Consider the following 17,507-nt stretch of genomic DNA (forward strand, 5'->3'; position numbering starts at 1 on the left):
CACTTTTTTTCTGGAAACTATGTAGTGTTTGGAATGTTGTTGGATGACAAAAGGCATATTTTTATGTACGTAATGTTAATTCTTTATCCATAAAATGAAATATTATATGCAGACATAATTCAGTATTTTAAATGTTTTATGTAACTATAATTAAATTATGCCCAAATTTTACAGTTTACAGTTTGTTATTACTGTTAACAATAGGATTAAATTAAGATTTGTCATGTAGTGTAGCTATGCTCTGTTGTATTTGCAATATGAAAAATTGACTATAATATATATTATTATAATAAGTGCAGAGGCATTATTAATTTCACTTTTGCTGTGAAAAGGCCTTTCCAATGATTTCTTTGTATTTGCTGTTAAAATCAAATAAGCAAGCCTTGCCCATTTGACAGAGTAATGCAAAAGTAACAATTTATTATTCACCATAAAAAGTAACAAAGTATGTAATTAGTTACATTTTTATGGAGTACCACAATATTGTGCGTTTATAGATAGATATTTTGTTTTTCCTGAAAAGGTTTTGTAAATACGATTTGATTATCATAGTTTTTAAACAATATTTTTATGTTGGATTTTCAGATTGAAAATTTGTGCTCTTTCTGAAAAGTATCAAAAATAAATTCTGAAGGTCTAGTAAAAGGTTTTTTGTTAAAGTAATCTTCATATAATAAAAATATAAAAAGGTGGAAATATTTTAGCATTGATATCTAAACATTAAAGAATATACACACAGATTTCATGTAAAATATATTTTTATTATGTATCAGAATCTATGGTTAACATGGTAATTTCTCCTGTAACTCTACCATCTCTAATACTCATGATCTCTGCAGTAAAATAACTATAATCATAATTTATGTAAATATAATGTGCTTACAAAACACTCCACTGCCAATAAAAGAGTTGCATTTCATAAAAACAACATTTTCTTTCAATAGAGCAGATTAAATTGTTGCATCTAAGAACAATTTTAATTTTATTTTTAATTATTATTACATTTTACAAATCATTGTATACAGTTATAAAGCAAAGGGCTGAATGTAGAAATGTGTAACAGCTGTTAGGGCTCTGGTTAAAACAAACTCAAACAAACAAACAATCAGTGTTTCATATAAAATGGTTTTGGCTTTGCAGTAATCTAACTAGGGGGAAAAAATCTAATGTGCGCGATTAAGTACAGGCTAAATGTTTAATTTAATGTATATAACAATCAGCAGTTAGTATCACAGAAATAGAGTAGTCATTAATGTTAAACAGCACTAACAGGATTTAAATAGTTATTCATATATGAAGGCGTTTCGGCCACAATCAATGAACTTGACATTATGTTATTAACAATATGCTGCTGAGAACAAAGCCAAAAACAACAAGCTATAGACATTCGATCGCCAAACTAACAGGCGTATAACAATAAATTATGCACTTTTATATTTCTTTGGCTAGTCATTCAAGATTCACAGGTTCATAACTACAGAGCTTTCTTCATCCATACCTTGTTTCATTTGCTATTACCATATTACCATAAAAAAAGAAGATTATTAATCTGCAGCTTGGGCGAGGTATTTATGAAGGTATTTTCTCTACCATAACAGTAAAAAAAAGTACCGTTAATAGGGGTGACCCCGAATAGACTCGATGCTTTGAGAGGAGGAGCTTGATTCGATACCAATCTCTCTGTCGAATATTCACTGGGTGTGTTATGATCATGCCATTTTGGCTGTATGTGGGGAGCTCAAATGTCTGATTTCACACAGAACCACTGGTTTTCTCCCAATAAGTTAATATACAGCCTATTAAAATACTGTGATAAATAAGAATCTGAAAAGAAAGAAGCTTTAAATAAATATTTTTACCACCCCTATAGATTTAAGTTACACTCTCCATAATCTTACACTGACACAGGCAGAGTGAAAGATTGTGTATATATTATTTATCATGATGCATTTAGTTGAGTTCAGCTTCATTGTGGTAGGCTACTACATTAAGGATCTCTTCAGCGCGCAGCGTGAGCGAGCAGGACAAAAAAACAACAATGCAGAATATAAATCCGGGCAGGCCGTGGCATTGGTAACACAGGCACTTACATAGGGCAAAAAATGACTGGTGGGAACTGCACAAAAGTTCTTTTTGTGTTTTTTTTTTTTTTCTTTGAGCCCTCTTGTGCCCATTGTGTGCTCCTACACCCATATATTAAGCGAAATAATTTCTAAAAGTTTACAATTTTAGTACTGATCGATCATCAAAATAAATTTTAGAATAAAATAAAATTGACATCAACGGAAAATACGATTTGACAACATTAATTTAAACACTTTCTGTGTCATATAGTACATCATCATAATGCATTAATTATGCATGGCGCATGCAGTTAAAATAGTTTTGTAATTTATGTGATCTTAAAGTATCATTTCTAAAAAAAAATGAGTAAAAAAAGAAAATTATCAGGGGCACAAGGCAGGAAGCAACTCAAACAAGAAGAGCCAAAAAATATAAATATAGAGGTAAAAATCACAAGTTAACATAATTATATGTCAGTATTAGCTAGTGATCTTTATGTAGTATTTTGATATAGTCTTTTAAGAACATCTTAACTGTTAACTGCTTATTTAATTTTACTTTATTTAAAGTCTGAAAATCTAGAAATCTATCATCTCACCTATAGGGCACCAACAGACCATGGGCCGGCGGCCCTGATATTAATAACTATGACTGGGACTGTCATATACATACATATAATGACACCATTATAATAAAACGCTGTGAATTTTTAGAGTGTAGTTGCTGTGTTTCTGCACATTGTTGTGTGAAGAATGTGTTCATTCAGAGCCACACAGACATGTTCACGCTTTCGGGGTATTTTGTGCAGAAAGCCTAGAAGTTGTAATATTAACGTTGTTAATGATGTATAAATAAAGCGTATTTTATATGAGATAAATGATGTTTTAAAAACCTGCTGCTTCATTCTACTGGTCATCTTCAGCGCGCACATCTTAATTTCAGAATATTAATAACTACTCTCATATACATAACTTTATAATGAGAGAGCACTGTTGTAAAAAATGTTAAATTGCATTTAATGTTAATCTTTAAATCAAAACTTAAATCATTATTTACTCTGTTTGTATCTGCGAGGCGTCCGTTACACATCTTCCCTGTGTGTTAACGTAATTATGGCCGTCGAATGTCTGAATTGACTCTTGGTAATGTATTTTGCCCCCGAAACATACGATTTGACTATCAGTCGAATATCGGCACGATTCGAAAATTCTGATTAGACTGAAAATCTTTAGTCGGGGACACCCCTAGTAGGCTACCTTAAAGATATTTGTGAATATTTCATGTGATATTTTCATCAAATATATGTAGCTGGGTTCCTTCCTCCAGACGTTAATCCAGTGTTAAACTGCAGCAGGCGACTGCATGTGGACTCCAGACGTCTCACTTGCAAACTCATCACTCTCTTCTGGCTCCCTCGTTTCAGCATTCATCTCCCGGTCTACAGAATTATGAAAAAGCATTAATATACTAGATCATTGATTCAAACAAACAAGCACAGCAATTTTGTGTGGACACATTTTGTAAAGATCCTCTTGCATGTTTTTAACTCAGTATGGAGTAATTCACACTGCACTGACAGAGGCAGACAACGGACACATTTGTGGGGTTTTGTCTAATCAGTGTGTTACATCTGTTGCTGCTTGTTCTCGCTGATTGAACATGTTGACTCTGCAATTTTCGGAGAAGTGATGTAAACTGTAATCTGGTGTCTTGCATCCGTCGGTGCGAATTGGTTTTTAAAATTATAACTGAGCAGCTCAGCAGATCTAATTAGCTGTTAAGCACTGTATCATGTTTGTTAATGCTTAAGGAAGTTATGATAAAGTGGTTTATTGTAATAAAATGTGTCAATTCTTTTATGTTTCAACTTTATTACATTGAGATTTTTGGATTTCTATTAGGTGGGGTTATTTTAGCATAATTAAGATTTAATTGTAGTTTTTATTGAGTTTATATTTCAGATCTTTTTAGTTTATATTTTAGTCTTTTTGTATGATTTGTAAGTTTTTTATCAGTTTTTGCTTTTTTCATTTTAAATATCTCTCTTAATTATTTTTCCATTGTATTTTTTTTATTTATTATTAGTCTTATCAAGATAAACTAAGATTATTAACCATTTTCATTTTAAATTTTCATGTACAAAATAAAATAAATCTAAGTTTTTTGTGTGTGTGTGTGTGTCTATATATATATATATATTTTTTTTATTTCAGTTAAAAGTTTAAAATACCAAACACAGTTTTGTATTAACTGTAATAACCTTGGTATCATAGTGATGAAAAATGTGACATTTAAAAATAATAATAATAAAACAAAAATATACAGACAATACAGATTACAAATGCCAGTTAAGACATACAAAATGTGTGTTTATTGCTTGTGGGGTCGTGTTAAAATATGAGGGTCTTGTATTTGTCACCCAAGTTGCGTTTTAAATGTGAAAACGGAGTATTTGTGACATGAGCAATGCCTCAAAAGCAAATCTCCAGACATTAACCAAAGGGCTATAAGATGGAGCAGATGCAGGAGCAGATGACTCTTCTATATGGGTCATTTTCAGCTCAGTTTGAATGAAGCATTTGTCGTATACAGTAATGTGGTCCAGTTATGGTTGATTTGGACACTTACATAATGAGGCTCCTGGTGACAGCAGATCAGAAGTTAAAATCCTTCCCTCTTCATAAAGCTCAATTTTTCGGACCAGTCGCTGCCTCACAGAATTCACAAACACTTTATTGTCAGAAAAACCTGTAAATTAAGACAGTGCCAACAAGAAAGTTATAATATCATCCATTCAGAAACATGCTCTTAACTATTTATGATCTACCCATTTTCATAACAAATAATCTCATTACCTTCATTGGGACTGGACTGTGGTGAGTTTTCCACTAAAGAACCACTTGTTTTAGTGCTCTGAATGCCAAAGCTCCCACATGACGTCTCCTGAGCTCTGCTACAGTGACTCGTCAAGTACTGAGAAAAGCCTTGACTCTCATCCGATTCACAGGGCATTCCAGAAGACTGTGAAGCCCACGATTCAGCATTCAACTCTGACCCCGAGCAGCTAGACTGAGTCACGGCAGAGGTCAAGGTGGGGCAGCCAGTCTTGTGAAGGCAGGGGTACGTGTCTTCTTGAGGGCGGAGTTTAGAGAACTGATGAGTCAGAGAGTCCAGGGAGCTGCTGCCGGAGCGCAGAGGCTCAGGAGTGGATGGATGAGACGATACGGGAGACAATCTGACTGTGGTCGATCTGCCAGAGGTCTTCAACCCTAAATGCACATCTTGAAGTGCTTTGAACACCTATAAAACACCAAAGTAAAACGCTAGAATACACATTATATTATGAAGGGGTATTATTGTTTTAAATAATCGTATTTAAATAATAACTTTCTGTTTTTTGACACTGAGCCTGTGTCTTTAAGAAACGCCCTTCACATTTGTTTTGAGGTGCAACTGTTTTTAAACACTCCATCCTTTATATTTAATAACGTGAAGAAATGCTCTTTTTAGTTCTGAAAATAATACTAAATTACACGGACGTTTAAAAGTTTAGGATCAGTAAGACTTGTTATTTATTTTTTAAATGTCTCACCAAGTCTGCATTTATCTAAGTAATATTGTGAAATATTACAATTTAAAATAACTTCCTATTTTAGAATATATTTTAAAAGTGTAATTTATTTCTGTGATGCAAAGCTGAATTTTCAGCATTATTCCTCCAGTCTTCAGTGTCACATGATCTTTCAGAAATCATTATAATATGCCGATTTGTTGCTCAAGAAAAGTCTTATCATCATCATCAACATTAAAATCAGTTGTGCTGCTTCATATTTCTGTGGAATCTGTGATACTTTTTTGTCAGAATTCTTTGATGAATACAAAGTTATTATTTGAAATAGAAATCTTTTTTGACATTATAAATGACTTTAGTGTCATGATTCATTTAATGCATCCTTGCTGCATAATTGTATTCATATTCTTAAAATAAATAAATAATGACTGACCCCAACATTTTTAACAGTAGTACATTTAGAACTTTACATTTTTACTGCACAAAATTAAATAATTGTTTTATTAAGTTGGCTTGAAAAAGCCAACTTACTGATCTACTATTTAATCTTATTATTATTATTATTATTATTCTTCTGAGCCAAATTTTACACACTATCTCCTCCTAGAGCTTTCAAGCTAGAACCACCAAACTCGGGTCAGACCTTCAGACTGGTCTGACTCGGGTTGCTATATCTTTTCTAACTGATTCGGCTTATGGTTTTCGTAAACCAGACTACCAAAACCACCTTAAATCCCATAGACTTTCATTGCGGGGGTACAAACTTTTGAAAAATAAGGCTTATAATATATTTAAGCTGTCTACTACCAGGGCAAACCTTAAAAACTCTCTACTGAGAATACAGCTAAAACCAGCCTAAGCTGATCAGTTGTTTTGGCTAGTCTCCCAAACTGGTTTTTAAGTGGTTTTGACCACTCTCACGCTGGTCTTAGCTAGGTTTTAGCTGGTTTTTACTGAATCCACTGTTTTTAGCTGGTTTTTGCCAGATTCGCATAGAAACATGCTAACAACATGCTAGTTACTCACTAATCAGACTAGAAACATGCCTATAACATGGTTTTAAAGTGGTTTCGGCCACTGTCACGCTGGCCTTAGCTGGTCTTAGCTGGTCTTAGCTGGTTTTAGGTGGTTTAGTATAGAAAAATGAAAACAACATCCTAGTTACTTGCTAATCAGACTAGAAACATACTTCTAACAAGTTTTAAAGTGGTTTTGGCCACTGTCACGCTGGCCTTAGCTGGTCTTAGCTGGTTTTAGGTGGTTTTCTTTACTGAATCAACTGGTTTTAGCTAGATTATCATAGAAACATGTTAATACCATGTTAGTAATTTGCTAATCAGACTAGAAACATACTTCTAACATGGTTTAAAGTGGTTTTGGCCACTGTCAAGCTGGCTTTAGCTGGTCTTAGCTGGTTTTAGGTGGTTTTCTTTACTGAATCAACTGGTTTTAGCTAGATTATCATAGAAACATGTTAACAACATGTTAGTAACTTGATAATCAGACTAGAAACATACTTCTAACATGGTTTAAAGTGGTTTTGGCCACTGTCAAGCTGGCTTTAGCTGGTCTTAGCTGGTTTTAGGTGGTTTTCTTTACTGAATCAACTGGTTTTAACTAGATTATCATAGAAACATGTTAATAACATGCTAGTAACTTGCTAATCAGACTAGAAACATACTTCTAACATGGTTTAAAGTGGTTTTGGCCACTGTCAAGCTGGTCTTAGCTGGTTTCTAACTGAATCAACTGGTTTTAGCTCGATTATCATAGAAACATGTTAACAACATGTTAGTAACTTGATAATCATGTCAAAAACATGCTTTTAACGGTTTTGAAGTAGTTTTGGCCACTGTCACGCTGGTCTTAGCTGGTTTCTAACTGAATCAACTGGTTTTACCTGGATTAGCATAGAAACATGTTAGTCACTTGCTAGCCATGCTAGCCACATGCTAGTCACATTTTAATCATGCTAGCAACATGCTAGTTGTATACTAATCATTCTAAAAACATGCTAGAGACATACTAGCAACATGCTAATCATGCTACAAACATGCTAACGACATGCTAGTCACTTGCTAATCATGTTAATAAAATGCTAGCAACATGAAAATCATGCTAGAGACATGCTAGCCACATGCTAATCATGCTACTAAAATGTTAACAACATGCTAATCATGCTACAAACATGCTAGCAACATGCTAATCATGCTAGCAAAATGTTAGCGACATGCTAGCAACAATGCTAATCATGCTAGAAACATGCTAACAACATGCTAGAGACATGCTAGCCACATGCTAATCATGCTAGAAACATGTTAGCAACATGCTAATCATGATACAAACATGCTAGCAACATGCTAATCATGCTAGCAAAATGTTAGCGACATGCTACCAACATGCTAATCATGCTTGAAACATGCTAACAACATGCTAGAGACATGCTAGCCACATGCTAATCATGCTAGAAACATGTTAGAAACATGCTAATCATGCTACAAACATGTTAGCAACATGCTAATCATGCTAGCAAAATGTTAGCGACATGCTAGCAACATGCTAATCATGCTAGAAACATGCTAACAACATGCTAGAGACATGCTAGCCACATGCTAATCATGCTAGAAACATGCTAGCAACATGCTAATCATGCTAGAAACATGCTAGCAACATGCTAATCATGCTAGCAAAATGTTAGTTACATGTTAACAACATGCTAATCATGCTACAAAAATGCTAGCAACATGCTAGCAACATGCTAATCATACTAGAAACATGTTAGCAAAATGCTAATAAGGCTACAAACATGCTAGCGACATGCTAGCAACATGCTAATCATGCTACAAACATATTAGCAACATGCTAATCATGCTAACAAAATGCTAGCGAAATGTTAACAACATGCTAATCATTCTACAAACATGCTAGTGGAATGCTAGCAACATGCTAATCATGCTAGCAAAATGCTAGCAAAATGCTAATCATGCTACAAACATGCTAACGACATGCTAGTCACTTGCTAATCATGTTAATAAAATGCTAGCAACATGAAAATCATGCTAGAGACATGCTAGCCACATGCTAATCATGCTACTAAAATGTTAACAACATGCTAATCATGCTACAAACATGCTAGCAACATGCTAATCATGCTAGCAAAATGTTAGCGACATACTAGCAACATGCTAATCATGCTCGAAACATGCTAACAACATGCTAGCCACATGCTAATCATGCTAGAAACATGTTAGCAACATGCTAATCATGCTACAAACATGCTAGCAACATGCTAATCATGCTAGCAAAATGTTAGCGACATGCTAGCAACATGCTAATCATGCTGGAAACATGCTAGTCACATGCTAGAAACATGCTAGCAAAATGCTAATCATGCTAAAATCATGCTCTCAACATGCTAGAAACATGTTAACAACTTTGCTAATCATGCTAACGACATGGTAGTCACTTGCTTATAATGCTAGTAATATGTTAATCACTTTCTTTTTTAAACTTCTTAACTTTTCAAACTTTTACATTTTTAAAACTTTTTAAGCTTTTCAAACTTTCTACATTTTTCTAACTTTCTGGCCAGGCTTTTTCAAGCCAACTTAAAGTTTGAAAACAAACTTTACTATCTAGTTTTATTTGTCATGATATGATAATTTTAAGAAACACACTACTAAAACCATAATATAATAAACAAACAAGCATTTGAATAGATTCTCCTACTTCTGTCATCCGGGGTCTCTTCTTCCGCCGTCGGTCTAAACATTGACATGCCAGCTGAGAGATTTCCATCGATCCTTGAGGGGAAGGAGTGTCTTTAGTCATCAGTCGAGGATCCAGATGTTTCCTGCAGATGTTCTCAGCTGCGTAAGCATTGGACAGCTCCCGCGAATGCTTCCCTTTGCTCAAACTCCTTCCATCATCTTCCTCCTCTTTTACTAGATCTTTCTGTGAGAAATAACAGGTTAAACTACCCACCAGACATCTCTACTTTAACATGTGACTAAAAGAAGATTTCAGCTCTTCTTACCAAGTAAACAGTTCTGGATTGGCCATTGACCTCCAGAGCCCGGCGTCCAGTAAGTACCTCTAGCATGACCTGCAGTATGAGAGAAACTGGAGGGTTACTTTATCAGATATGGAAAGCTGAAAGACCTTTGCTGTAAGAATGGGTGATAAAACAAATATTATAGTGATATCTCTGCTAAAGGTATACAATTAGGAAATATTGTGAACATGCTTTGCTTATACAGACAGTGAACCAATTTCACACTGACTTTTTGTCTCACAACCATGCTGAATTAAATCATTCCTGCTTTCAGATGCTCCCACGTGGGTTAGTCTTTTGTATTTTGGTACCTTCAAGATTTTTAAATGTTCATTTTGTGACCATTTAGTAAAAATGCAGTGATCAGTGTCAAAATAGTGAGATTAAATTTTTTAGCTATATTGCCAAGCCATAGTCTATAGCATCTGTTTACTAACAGGAAACATCACAAAAAAATATATATATATATATAATTAAGGCTGGGTCTTCCATAAAAACCCAACTCAGACCTCTGGGAGTTAATCAAAAAGTCTCTATTCTCACACACTGTCTTAATCTAATCTAATCTAATCTAAATCTAAAATAATATTGCTGGTGAGATGATAAACATATGATCAGTGCTGTCCAAGTTAAAAACTCATTGGTGTTAATGGGATTTTGTGTCTGAGATGCAGCTCACCACTCCAAAGCTGTAGATGTCGATCTCCACTCCCAGCTGTCCATCCTTCAGGTATTCTTCTGGGAGGTATGCGAGAGTTCCCCGGACCGTAGCTGTTTGAGCCACGCTGGACGTCTTGCCTGGGGTTTTGTTGGGGTTCCGACAAAAACGTGCCAATCCAAAGTCCCCCAGCTTGGGCTCCAGGTGGTCCTCTAAAAGGATGTTCGAGCTGTAACAGAAGGAGCATGACTGGTTGGTACCATGATAATTAACATGCTTGTCCAAGCGAAAGAATATATTCAGCAAATATGTGCAGTTTTTTTGTAACATTGTAAATGTCTTTGCTAAATAGAAGTATTCATTCTTAGACCCCAGACATCTGAATGGCAGTATACATGTGCTTTACATGTTCTTGCACTCACCTCTTGATATCTCCATGAATAAGTGCAGGTGAACAAGAATGAAGGTACTGAATAGCTTTGGCAGTGCCAAGTAACACATTTACACGCTGTGACCAAGAGAGGGCGTTACTGTCCTGAAAGAAACAAGTGTTGTGAATGACAGACCTATGCGGTCACAGGGTTCGATCATAGAAGACCTAAAATCACTTACTCACTCACACGGTTATAAACCCAAGTGACTGTTTTGAGAGATTATTTACTTACAATGAAAAACAAGTAAACAATAATAAGAGGCACCACTATAGTCCCACAGAAGTGGTTCGTATTTGGACTTGTGAGACCAGTGACTCAAGCCGTTATCTTCTCATTGATATAGCTGACAGCGTCACTGATGCGGTCCTCACAGTGATGACAACACTGACGTCAAACTCTGCACAACAAGTTATGTACATGCAGGCCTCAAAAAAGATTTGAAAGCCAGGTTGGACAAAACTACCTTTTAAGGTAAAAAAATAATTTCAGATCACTTGAATGAGGAGTCATACAAGCTATTTTTGTGTATTTTTAAGTGATTTTTTTTTTTTCAACAGCTCTGTCCCCATTCATTTTCAATGTATATAAAAAGAGCACACAGGGCCTTTCCTCGAAATATCTCCGAAGGCCTCTTAAGACCCTGCGGACTCATATGAGGACATTATATTTTATTGAATTATTCTGAGATTGTACATGCCACCGTTTTAAGTCTGGATGTCCCGTACAGGACACATTCAGGGCTTTTCAGAGATACCAAATGATTGGATGTTTCACGATGATGACTCCCCCTCCTTGGTCATCAGAAATGTCTGAAATTAATTTAGTTACAGTTTTGTGGAAATATGATAATATTGTTATTATAATTATAATATCATTTTTAAATTGTGTGTCATAAATCAACATCTCAGGAAAATGTTATGGGGTTTCAAATCATAATATGACTTTCTTTTATGAAACAGGACGTTGATTTCATACATGTCCTCATATAAGGACACCAGGACTAAAAGCATGTTTATTACCCATTTTGGAAGACATAACAAATGAACAGGGAAAGAAATTATATTTCAATATTCTATGAAATATTATATATTATTATGAAAATCTTGTCAGTTATTACACTTCTTTTTTCATTCCAAGTTCCCCAAAAACCCGTTTATGGTGGTCATTTTACACACACACACATATATAAGTAAGTGTGTATATATGTGTGTGTGTGTTTATGTATATATGTATATATACACATACATACACACACACACACACACACACACATATACATATATATACCTAAAAATGTATTGGTGATTTAAAAAAATATCAATTGCTTGTACCTATGCATGTTCAGTCATGTCCTATTCTTTTTTTTTTATACTATATATATATATATATATATATATATATATATATATATATATATATATATATATATATATATATATATATATATATATATATATATATATATATATATATATATATATATATGAGTCCCGATGTCCTCTACCAAGGACATGGCATAACTTATGAATGAAATAGCTTTAAAAAAAGATGTGTACATTATTTTTAAAGCTGTGAACAATGTAAAGACATGGAAAAAAAAATTCCTAAAACTTTTTTCTTGGGTCTTAAAAGGTTAGAATAAATTCATGCACATTTGGAACAACATGTGGGTGAGTAAATGATGACATAAGTTTCACTCTGACGGAACTATTCTATGAATAGCATAGTAAACACTGGAGCAGAGCCTATACTGTCAATCAAGAGTGGTAACTCACCTCACATCGAAGCCGGACCTCTAAAGAGCCCTTCGGCATATAAAAATATATTAAACAATACATTTGTCCTTCTATACTGTAGCCAACAAAGTCCATTATGTTGGGATGTCTGTATCTGTGTAAGAAAAAGCCTAATGAAAAACCGTCTTGCTTTAGATTATATTGCATAACATTTAACAAGAGCATTACAGTAGCTGAAGGAAGCAAAGCTTGAAATGTCAAAGTGTCAGAAAAAAAATGGCCTAATTAAAGGACAAAAGGGTGACAACTAACCACAAAAAAGTTTTGGAGGGTGTGCTGTAGACTTTCATTTTTGGGTCATGAAGAGGTGTGGTGCATAAAGAGCAATCGAAACATCAAGCGGGTAAGTCCCATTCTGCGCTTCTGTTAAACAAACAAATGAACCACAGCCAGACTGAAAAAAAAGCTAATTAAAAGGAATAGTTCACCCAAAAACATCCAAGATGTAGAGGAGTTTCCTCATCAGAAATGATATGGAGAAATTTAGCATGACATCACTCGCTCACCAATGGACCCTCTGCAGTGAATGGGTACCGTCAGAATGAGAGTGCAAACAGCTGATAAAAACAACACAATAATCCACACCACTACAGTCCATCAGCTGCTTGTTTATAAGAAACAAATCCATCATTAAGGTGTTTTAACTTTAAATAGTCACTTATGGCCATAATCTATATTAATGCTTCCTCCAGTGAAAGAGTCCATCTCTTTTTGTCCTCTCAATTTAAAATCCACTGACATATTTGTTTAGAATTTATTTTGGACTGTTTTGACTTGTAAACAGAGCTTGATCTGTGCATATTTCTCTCTTGATTCGGACAAGACAACTTCTTCACTGGAGTAAGTTATATTATGGATAGTGGGCTCATTTTTTTCTTCTTACAAACACTCAGCTTTTCACTTTTACAAGACTTTAATTTATGGACTGGAGCAGTGTGGATTACTTGTAGATTTTTAGGATGTTTTCGTCAGCTGTTTGGGCTGTTAATTCTGACGGCACCCATTCACTGCAGAGGAGTGCTGTAATTCTCAATTTCCCCAAATCTGTTCTGATGAGCAAACAAAATCATCTATATTTCGGATGACCTGGGGGTCAGTACATTTTCAGCAAAATTTTCTTTTTGGGTCAACTATTCTTTTAAGGCAAAATAGCAGATTTAAGGCCCGAGAACAGGAAGCATAAAAGCCACAGGAGCAGAAAATAGACAGACAGTTTCTTACTGTGATAGTTTTTCTACTTCCGTTCTGAAACTTTCCTTCACGACATTCCAGTCCAAGTGGGAGTCCTGTTCCAAACACACACATTAAAGAGAAATAGAAAAAAAATGAATGCTTAGGAAACAAACTGAATGACTCGATAACAGAACGGCCAAAATCCTAATGGTTTGCTTTGTGTGTTCCCATCTAATACCTCTTTCAGCTTCTTCACAGCAAAATCAGTGTTTCTCATCACAGCTTTATACACGTGCCCGAAACCTCCTTCTCCAATCTGGTTGGACGGGGAAAAGTTGCACGTGCCACTCTGGATTTCCTCAAACGGCCAGCTCATTGCAGTAGAGGAAAGTGGCGGGGGTTCCACTTGGTTCACACATGGGCACTATGAACACACACAAATGTCAGTGGATTAAGAGACTGTAAGGAAGAGTCATGCTGACTAATGCCTCACCAGCACAATATAAACAGCCATTCTATTAGCCATTTTAATGGCTGAAGTTCTGTTTTTTTTTTTATCAAATGAAGCACCTCTGTATTTGAAATTCTTGAATCCACAGAGTCCAGATCAGGCGGTGGGGGGCTAGGCTTGGGTAGAGGCCTGACTTCTGAATGAGCAAAATTAGCATTTTTACCACAGATACTCTGAAGCAGTCAACTTGCATTTTTAAAAAGAATATCATGTTCGACAGATGCAATCACTGAACTTAGAATAAAACATTACCTGGGACAGGGAGAGACTCTTTGACAAAGATGGCTGTACTGTTTTGACACGCAGGGACTGGTGGCACTGTTAAAGGTGACTGCTGCTTTGAACGAAACTGCTGTATATGTCTGCCTGTGGAAATGCATGCAGAAGTACATCAATGGATTTTTTTAAAATCTAAAATATAATGACATGCAGTGTCTGCAAAAAAAGTAACGTTTTTCTACATTATAATTTTTCCACTTCGTTTATTTTTATTTTAGTTTCAGCGTTTCAACATTGGAACATTTCGAATTTCAATAATTTCAATGGTTCAAAATATATTTTACTTCAGATTTAATAAAAAAAAAAAACTAATTTAGTTTGAACCATTATTGTTTTTAGTTAACAATATTACTCAAATATTATTACTGATGAAAAATATGATATATAATACCAAGTCATTTATTGGCAGATATTTGGCTATTTTGAAATTACTTGCCATTTGTCAAGTTTATAGATCAAAAGATTACAGATCAAAAAAGTATTATGTCAGTTCCAATATATAACGTTAGCCATGTAAATAAATAATACACAACTTGAGTAGAAGTAGTGAATCTGAAGAAAATACTGTTTTAAACATTGTAATTTTAGTTGATTTAACTAGATGAATCTATATAACAATTTTCTGCATTGTTTGCATTTTGATTCAATCATTTAAAAAAAAAAAAAAATGCACAGATGAATCATGCAAAATTAAATATAAACTTGTTTTAACAAGGCACATAAGGTCAATGTGTACTGTTTAAGATCAAATTACAATCCTAATCAGTTGTTCCTGTTGATTTTTTTTTTTTTTCAGTTGCTTTAACTCTGACAGTCTCTATAGAGATCAGAGAACAGAAACGGAAACAAATAAGCACGTGTGATCACAGCAGAAAACTGACACATCCGAGAGCATTGTGTTTCTGCACAACTTAAATGTGTTACCTACAAACAAAGTGCCTGAATCAAAACTATAATGTGCAACAACCACAGAATCCACCTGACAACCTGACTGGTTAGGGCATGAGATGTGGTAGACAACTGAAACAAGCAACGACAAGACACAATGATACAGAAACCATACATACATTGAAGGATGATATCGCGGGCCCTAAACCACTGCAAGCCCTCAAGAATCTTCAGCAGGTCTCCGACCGTCCCGTTGCGATTGCCCCATGTGTGGATCAGGTTATCTGTCCGTCTGGGGCTTTGCTCCAAAAGACGTAGTTCAGTCTGGTCTGAGATTACATATGAAGCTGCAATGGACATTCAAGCACTTAAGTTTTAGTTTAGTTATTAGTTTCCACCCAAAATACTTCAGTTGCTACAGTAAAAACATCATAATTTAATATTATATTTAGCTCCAATGGAGTAAGAGAATCACTCATTCCAAAACTTCATAAAGAATCATTATGACTGTGTAAAAACTTTTAGCTGACAGTTACCTGGATAAAATGACATCACATTTAGCATCATATTTAAACTAATTTCCAATCTCATGATTCCCAATTGAAAATGAGCTGTGATTTAACAATATGATGGAACAAATCTCAGCATCTCACATGAGTCAATGGACACAAAATAAACCCAATAACCCCAGTGATTCACGTGCATTGCTGAATTTTTAAATCAGATTATTAATTATTAACCCCTTTTACTCTAGTGTCATCGGTGATCAGGCCAGCGCAACAATCCTGACATTTAACGTTAGCTAAACATTTGTACATTCAGAACCACGCAAATATCATTACAAACTTTATTCACAACTAAACTGAGCAAATAAACCATAGCTGTAAGAAATAAAAATTTCACAAATTAAACACTAACATAACTTTTGACGTCACATTCTCAGATGGCTAAGCGAGTTAGCGAGCGTGCTAATCAACACATCCTCCGTTGTTCGAGTTAAGGTTTAAAAAATACACTACTACATCAGCTTAATAAAAACCTAAACATCATTACACAATTCTTACCGAATAATGTCCAGTCTGAGAGTGAAAGTGAGTCCATAACCCGTGTAAAGTGAGTCATAACAGACGCGGGTAAGTTGTAAAGAAATTCCCTTTCAAACTCCGCTCCAGACATTTTTGACAAACCATCCGCGTTTTCCCTTACTTTATCTTTATCTGCTTCGCTGTGACAATATTTTTGATCAGCTCTGATATTATTTTACGTGGTCTTAACGCGGGAGTTTCCTGCTTGTGGCTGTCACTTGTGGTTTCTTTTCTTTTTAGTTTGAGCCCCACCACAGCCGTGCTACTGGTTCGTGAATATTCATTACGTCAACGAATTAATATTCATGAGCAGCCGATTACGCAATCGATCCAGATCACCGCCCTCTTCCTCACGTTAGAAGTTGACATCTACATTACGTTTATAAATATTCATACACGTCACCTTCTCAATAGAAGTTGAGTTCGTGAATTCCTTCTCCAACACGTCTTACTCAAATCTTCCATTTCCTTTTTTCCACATTTAGTAATAGAGTAAATTTCACTGTCATGATATTAAGTGCAGTTTTTGCATTTTGAGGCATTTGCTTAAAATGTTTAAGTTATGCGATGTGATAGAAACATTTATGTATTATACATTTTTTATTTTTTATTTCTGAGAAAGACATGAGTTGGATAACTGTCAAAACACAAAAATTACTATATGAACTTAATGTAAAATATTGGCAAGATGCATTGTTTTAATTCCAACTAAGTCCAACTGCAAAACCTCCAAGAAAAACTCCAAGAGAAACTGAAACGTTGATTTTACTTCCCAGTCCTTATATTAAGTGGAGTTTTTGCATTTTGAGGCATTTGCTCAAATATTTTAAGTGATGCAATATGCCAGACAAATGTATGCATTACAAAATATTTATTTTATTTTTTTGTTTGAGAAAGTCATGAGTTTAATTTGTGTCAAAACATTTGAGATTACTATATGAACTTAATATTAAATATTGGCAAGAGGCATTGTTTTAATTCAGGTCCAACTGCA

The 17,507-nt window shown here is 34.8% G+C and overlaps 1 protein-coding gene across 1 annotated transcript; it reads right to left on the reverse strand.

Moving 5' to 3' along the window:
- Positions 1 to 740: 740 nt before the first annotated feature.
- On the reverse strand, positions 741 to 16,781 carry LOC127963831 (interleukin-1 receptor-associated kinase 1). Its single transcript, XM_052563906.1, has 14 exons — positions 16,493 to 16,781; positions 15,608 to 15,775; positions 14,514 to 14,627; positions 14,321 to 14,397; positions 13,989 to 14,174; positions 13,799 to 13,863; positions 12,557 to 12,671; positions 10,770 to 10,882; positions 10,369 to 10,576; positions 9,672 to 9,740; positions 9,365 to 9,589; positions 4,920 to 5,364; positions 4,693 to 4,812; positions 741 to 3,502 (listed from the first exon to the last, which is right to left on the reverse strand). Exons 1-14 carry the CDS (start codon positions 16,602 to 16,604, stop codon positions 3,405 to 3,407), a joined length of 2,115 nt encoding a protein of 704 aa, XP_052419866.1. The 5' UTR covers positions 16,605 to 16,781; the 3' UTR covers positions 741 to 3,404.
- Between the last annotated feature and the right edge of the window lie 726 nt (positions 16,782 to 17,507).

The sequence above is a fragment of the Carassius gibelio genome, chromosome B8 (genome assembly GCF_023724105.1).
Source record: "Carassius gibelio isolate Cgi1373 ecotype wild population from Czech Republic chromosome B8, carGib1.2-hapl.c, whole genome shotgun sequence".
Classification (NCBI taxonomy): domain Eukaryota; kingdom Metazoa; phylum Chordata; class Actinopteri; order Cypriniformes; family Cyprinidae; genus Carassius; species Carassius gibelio.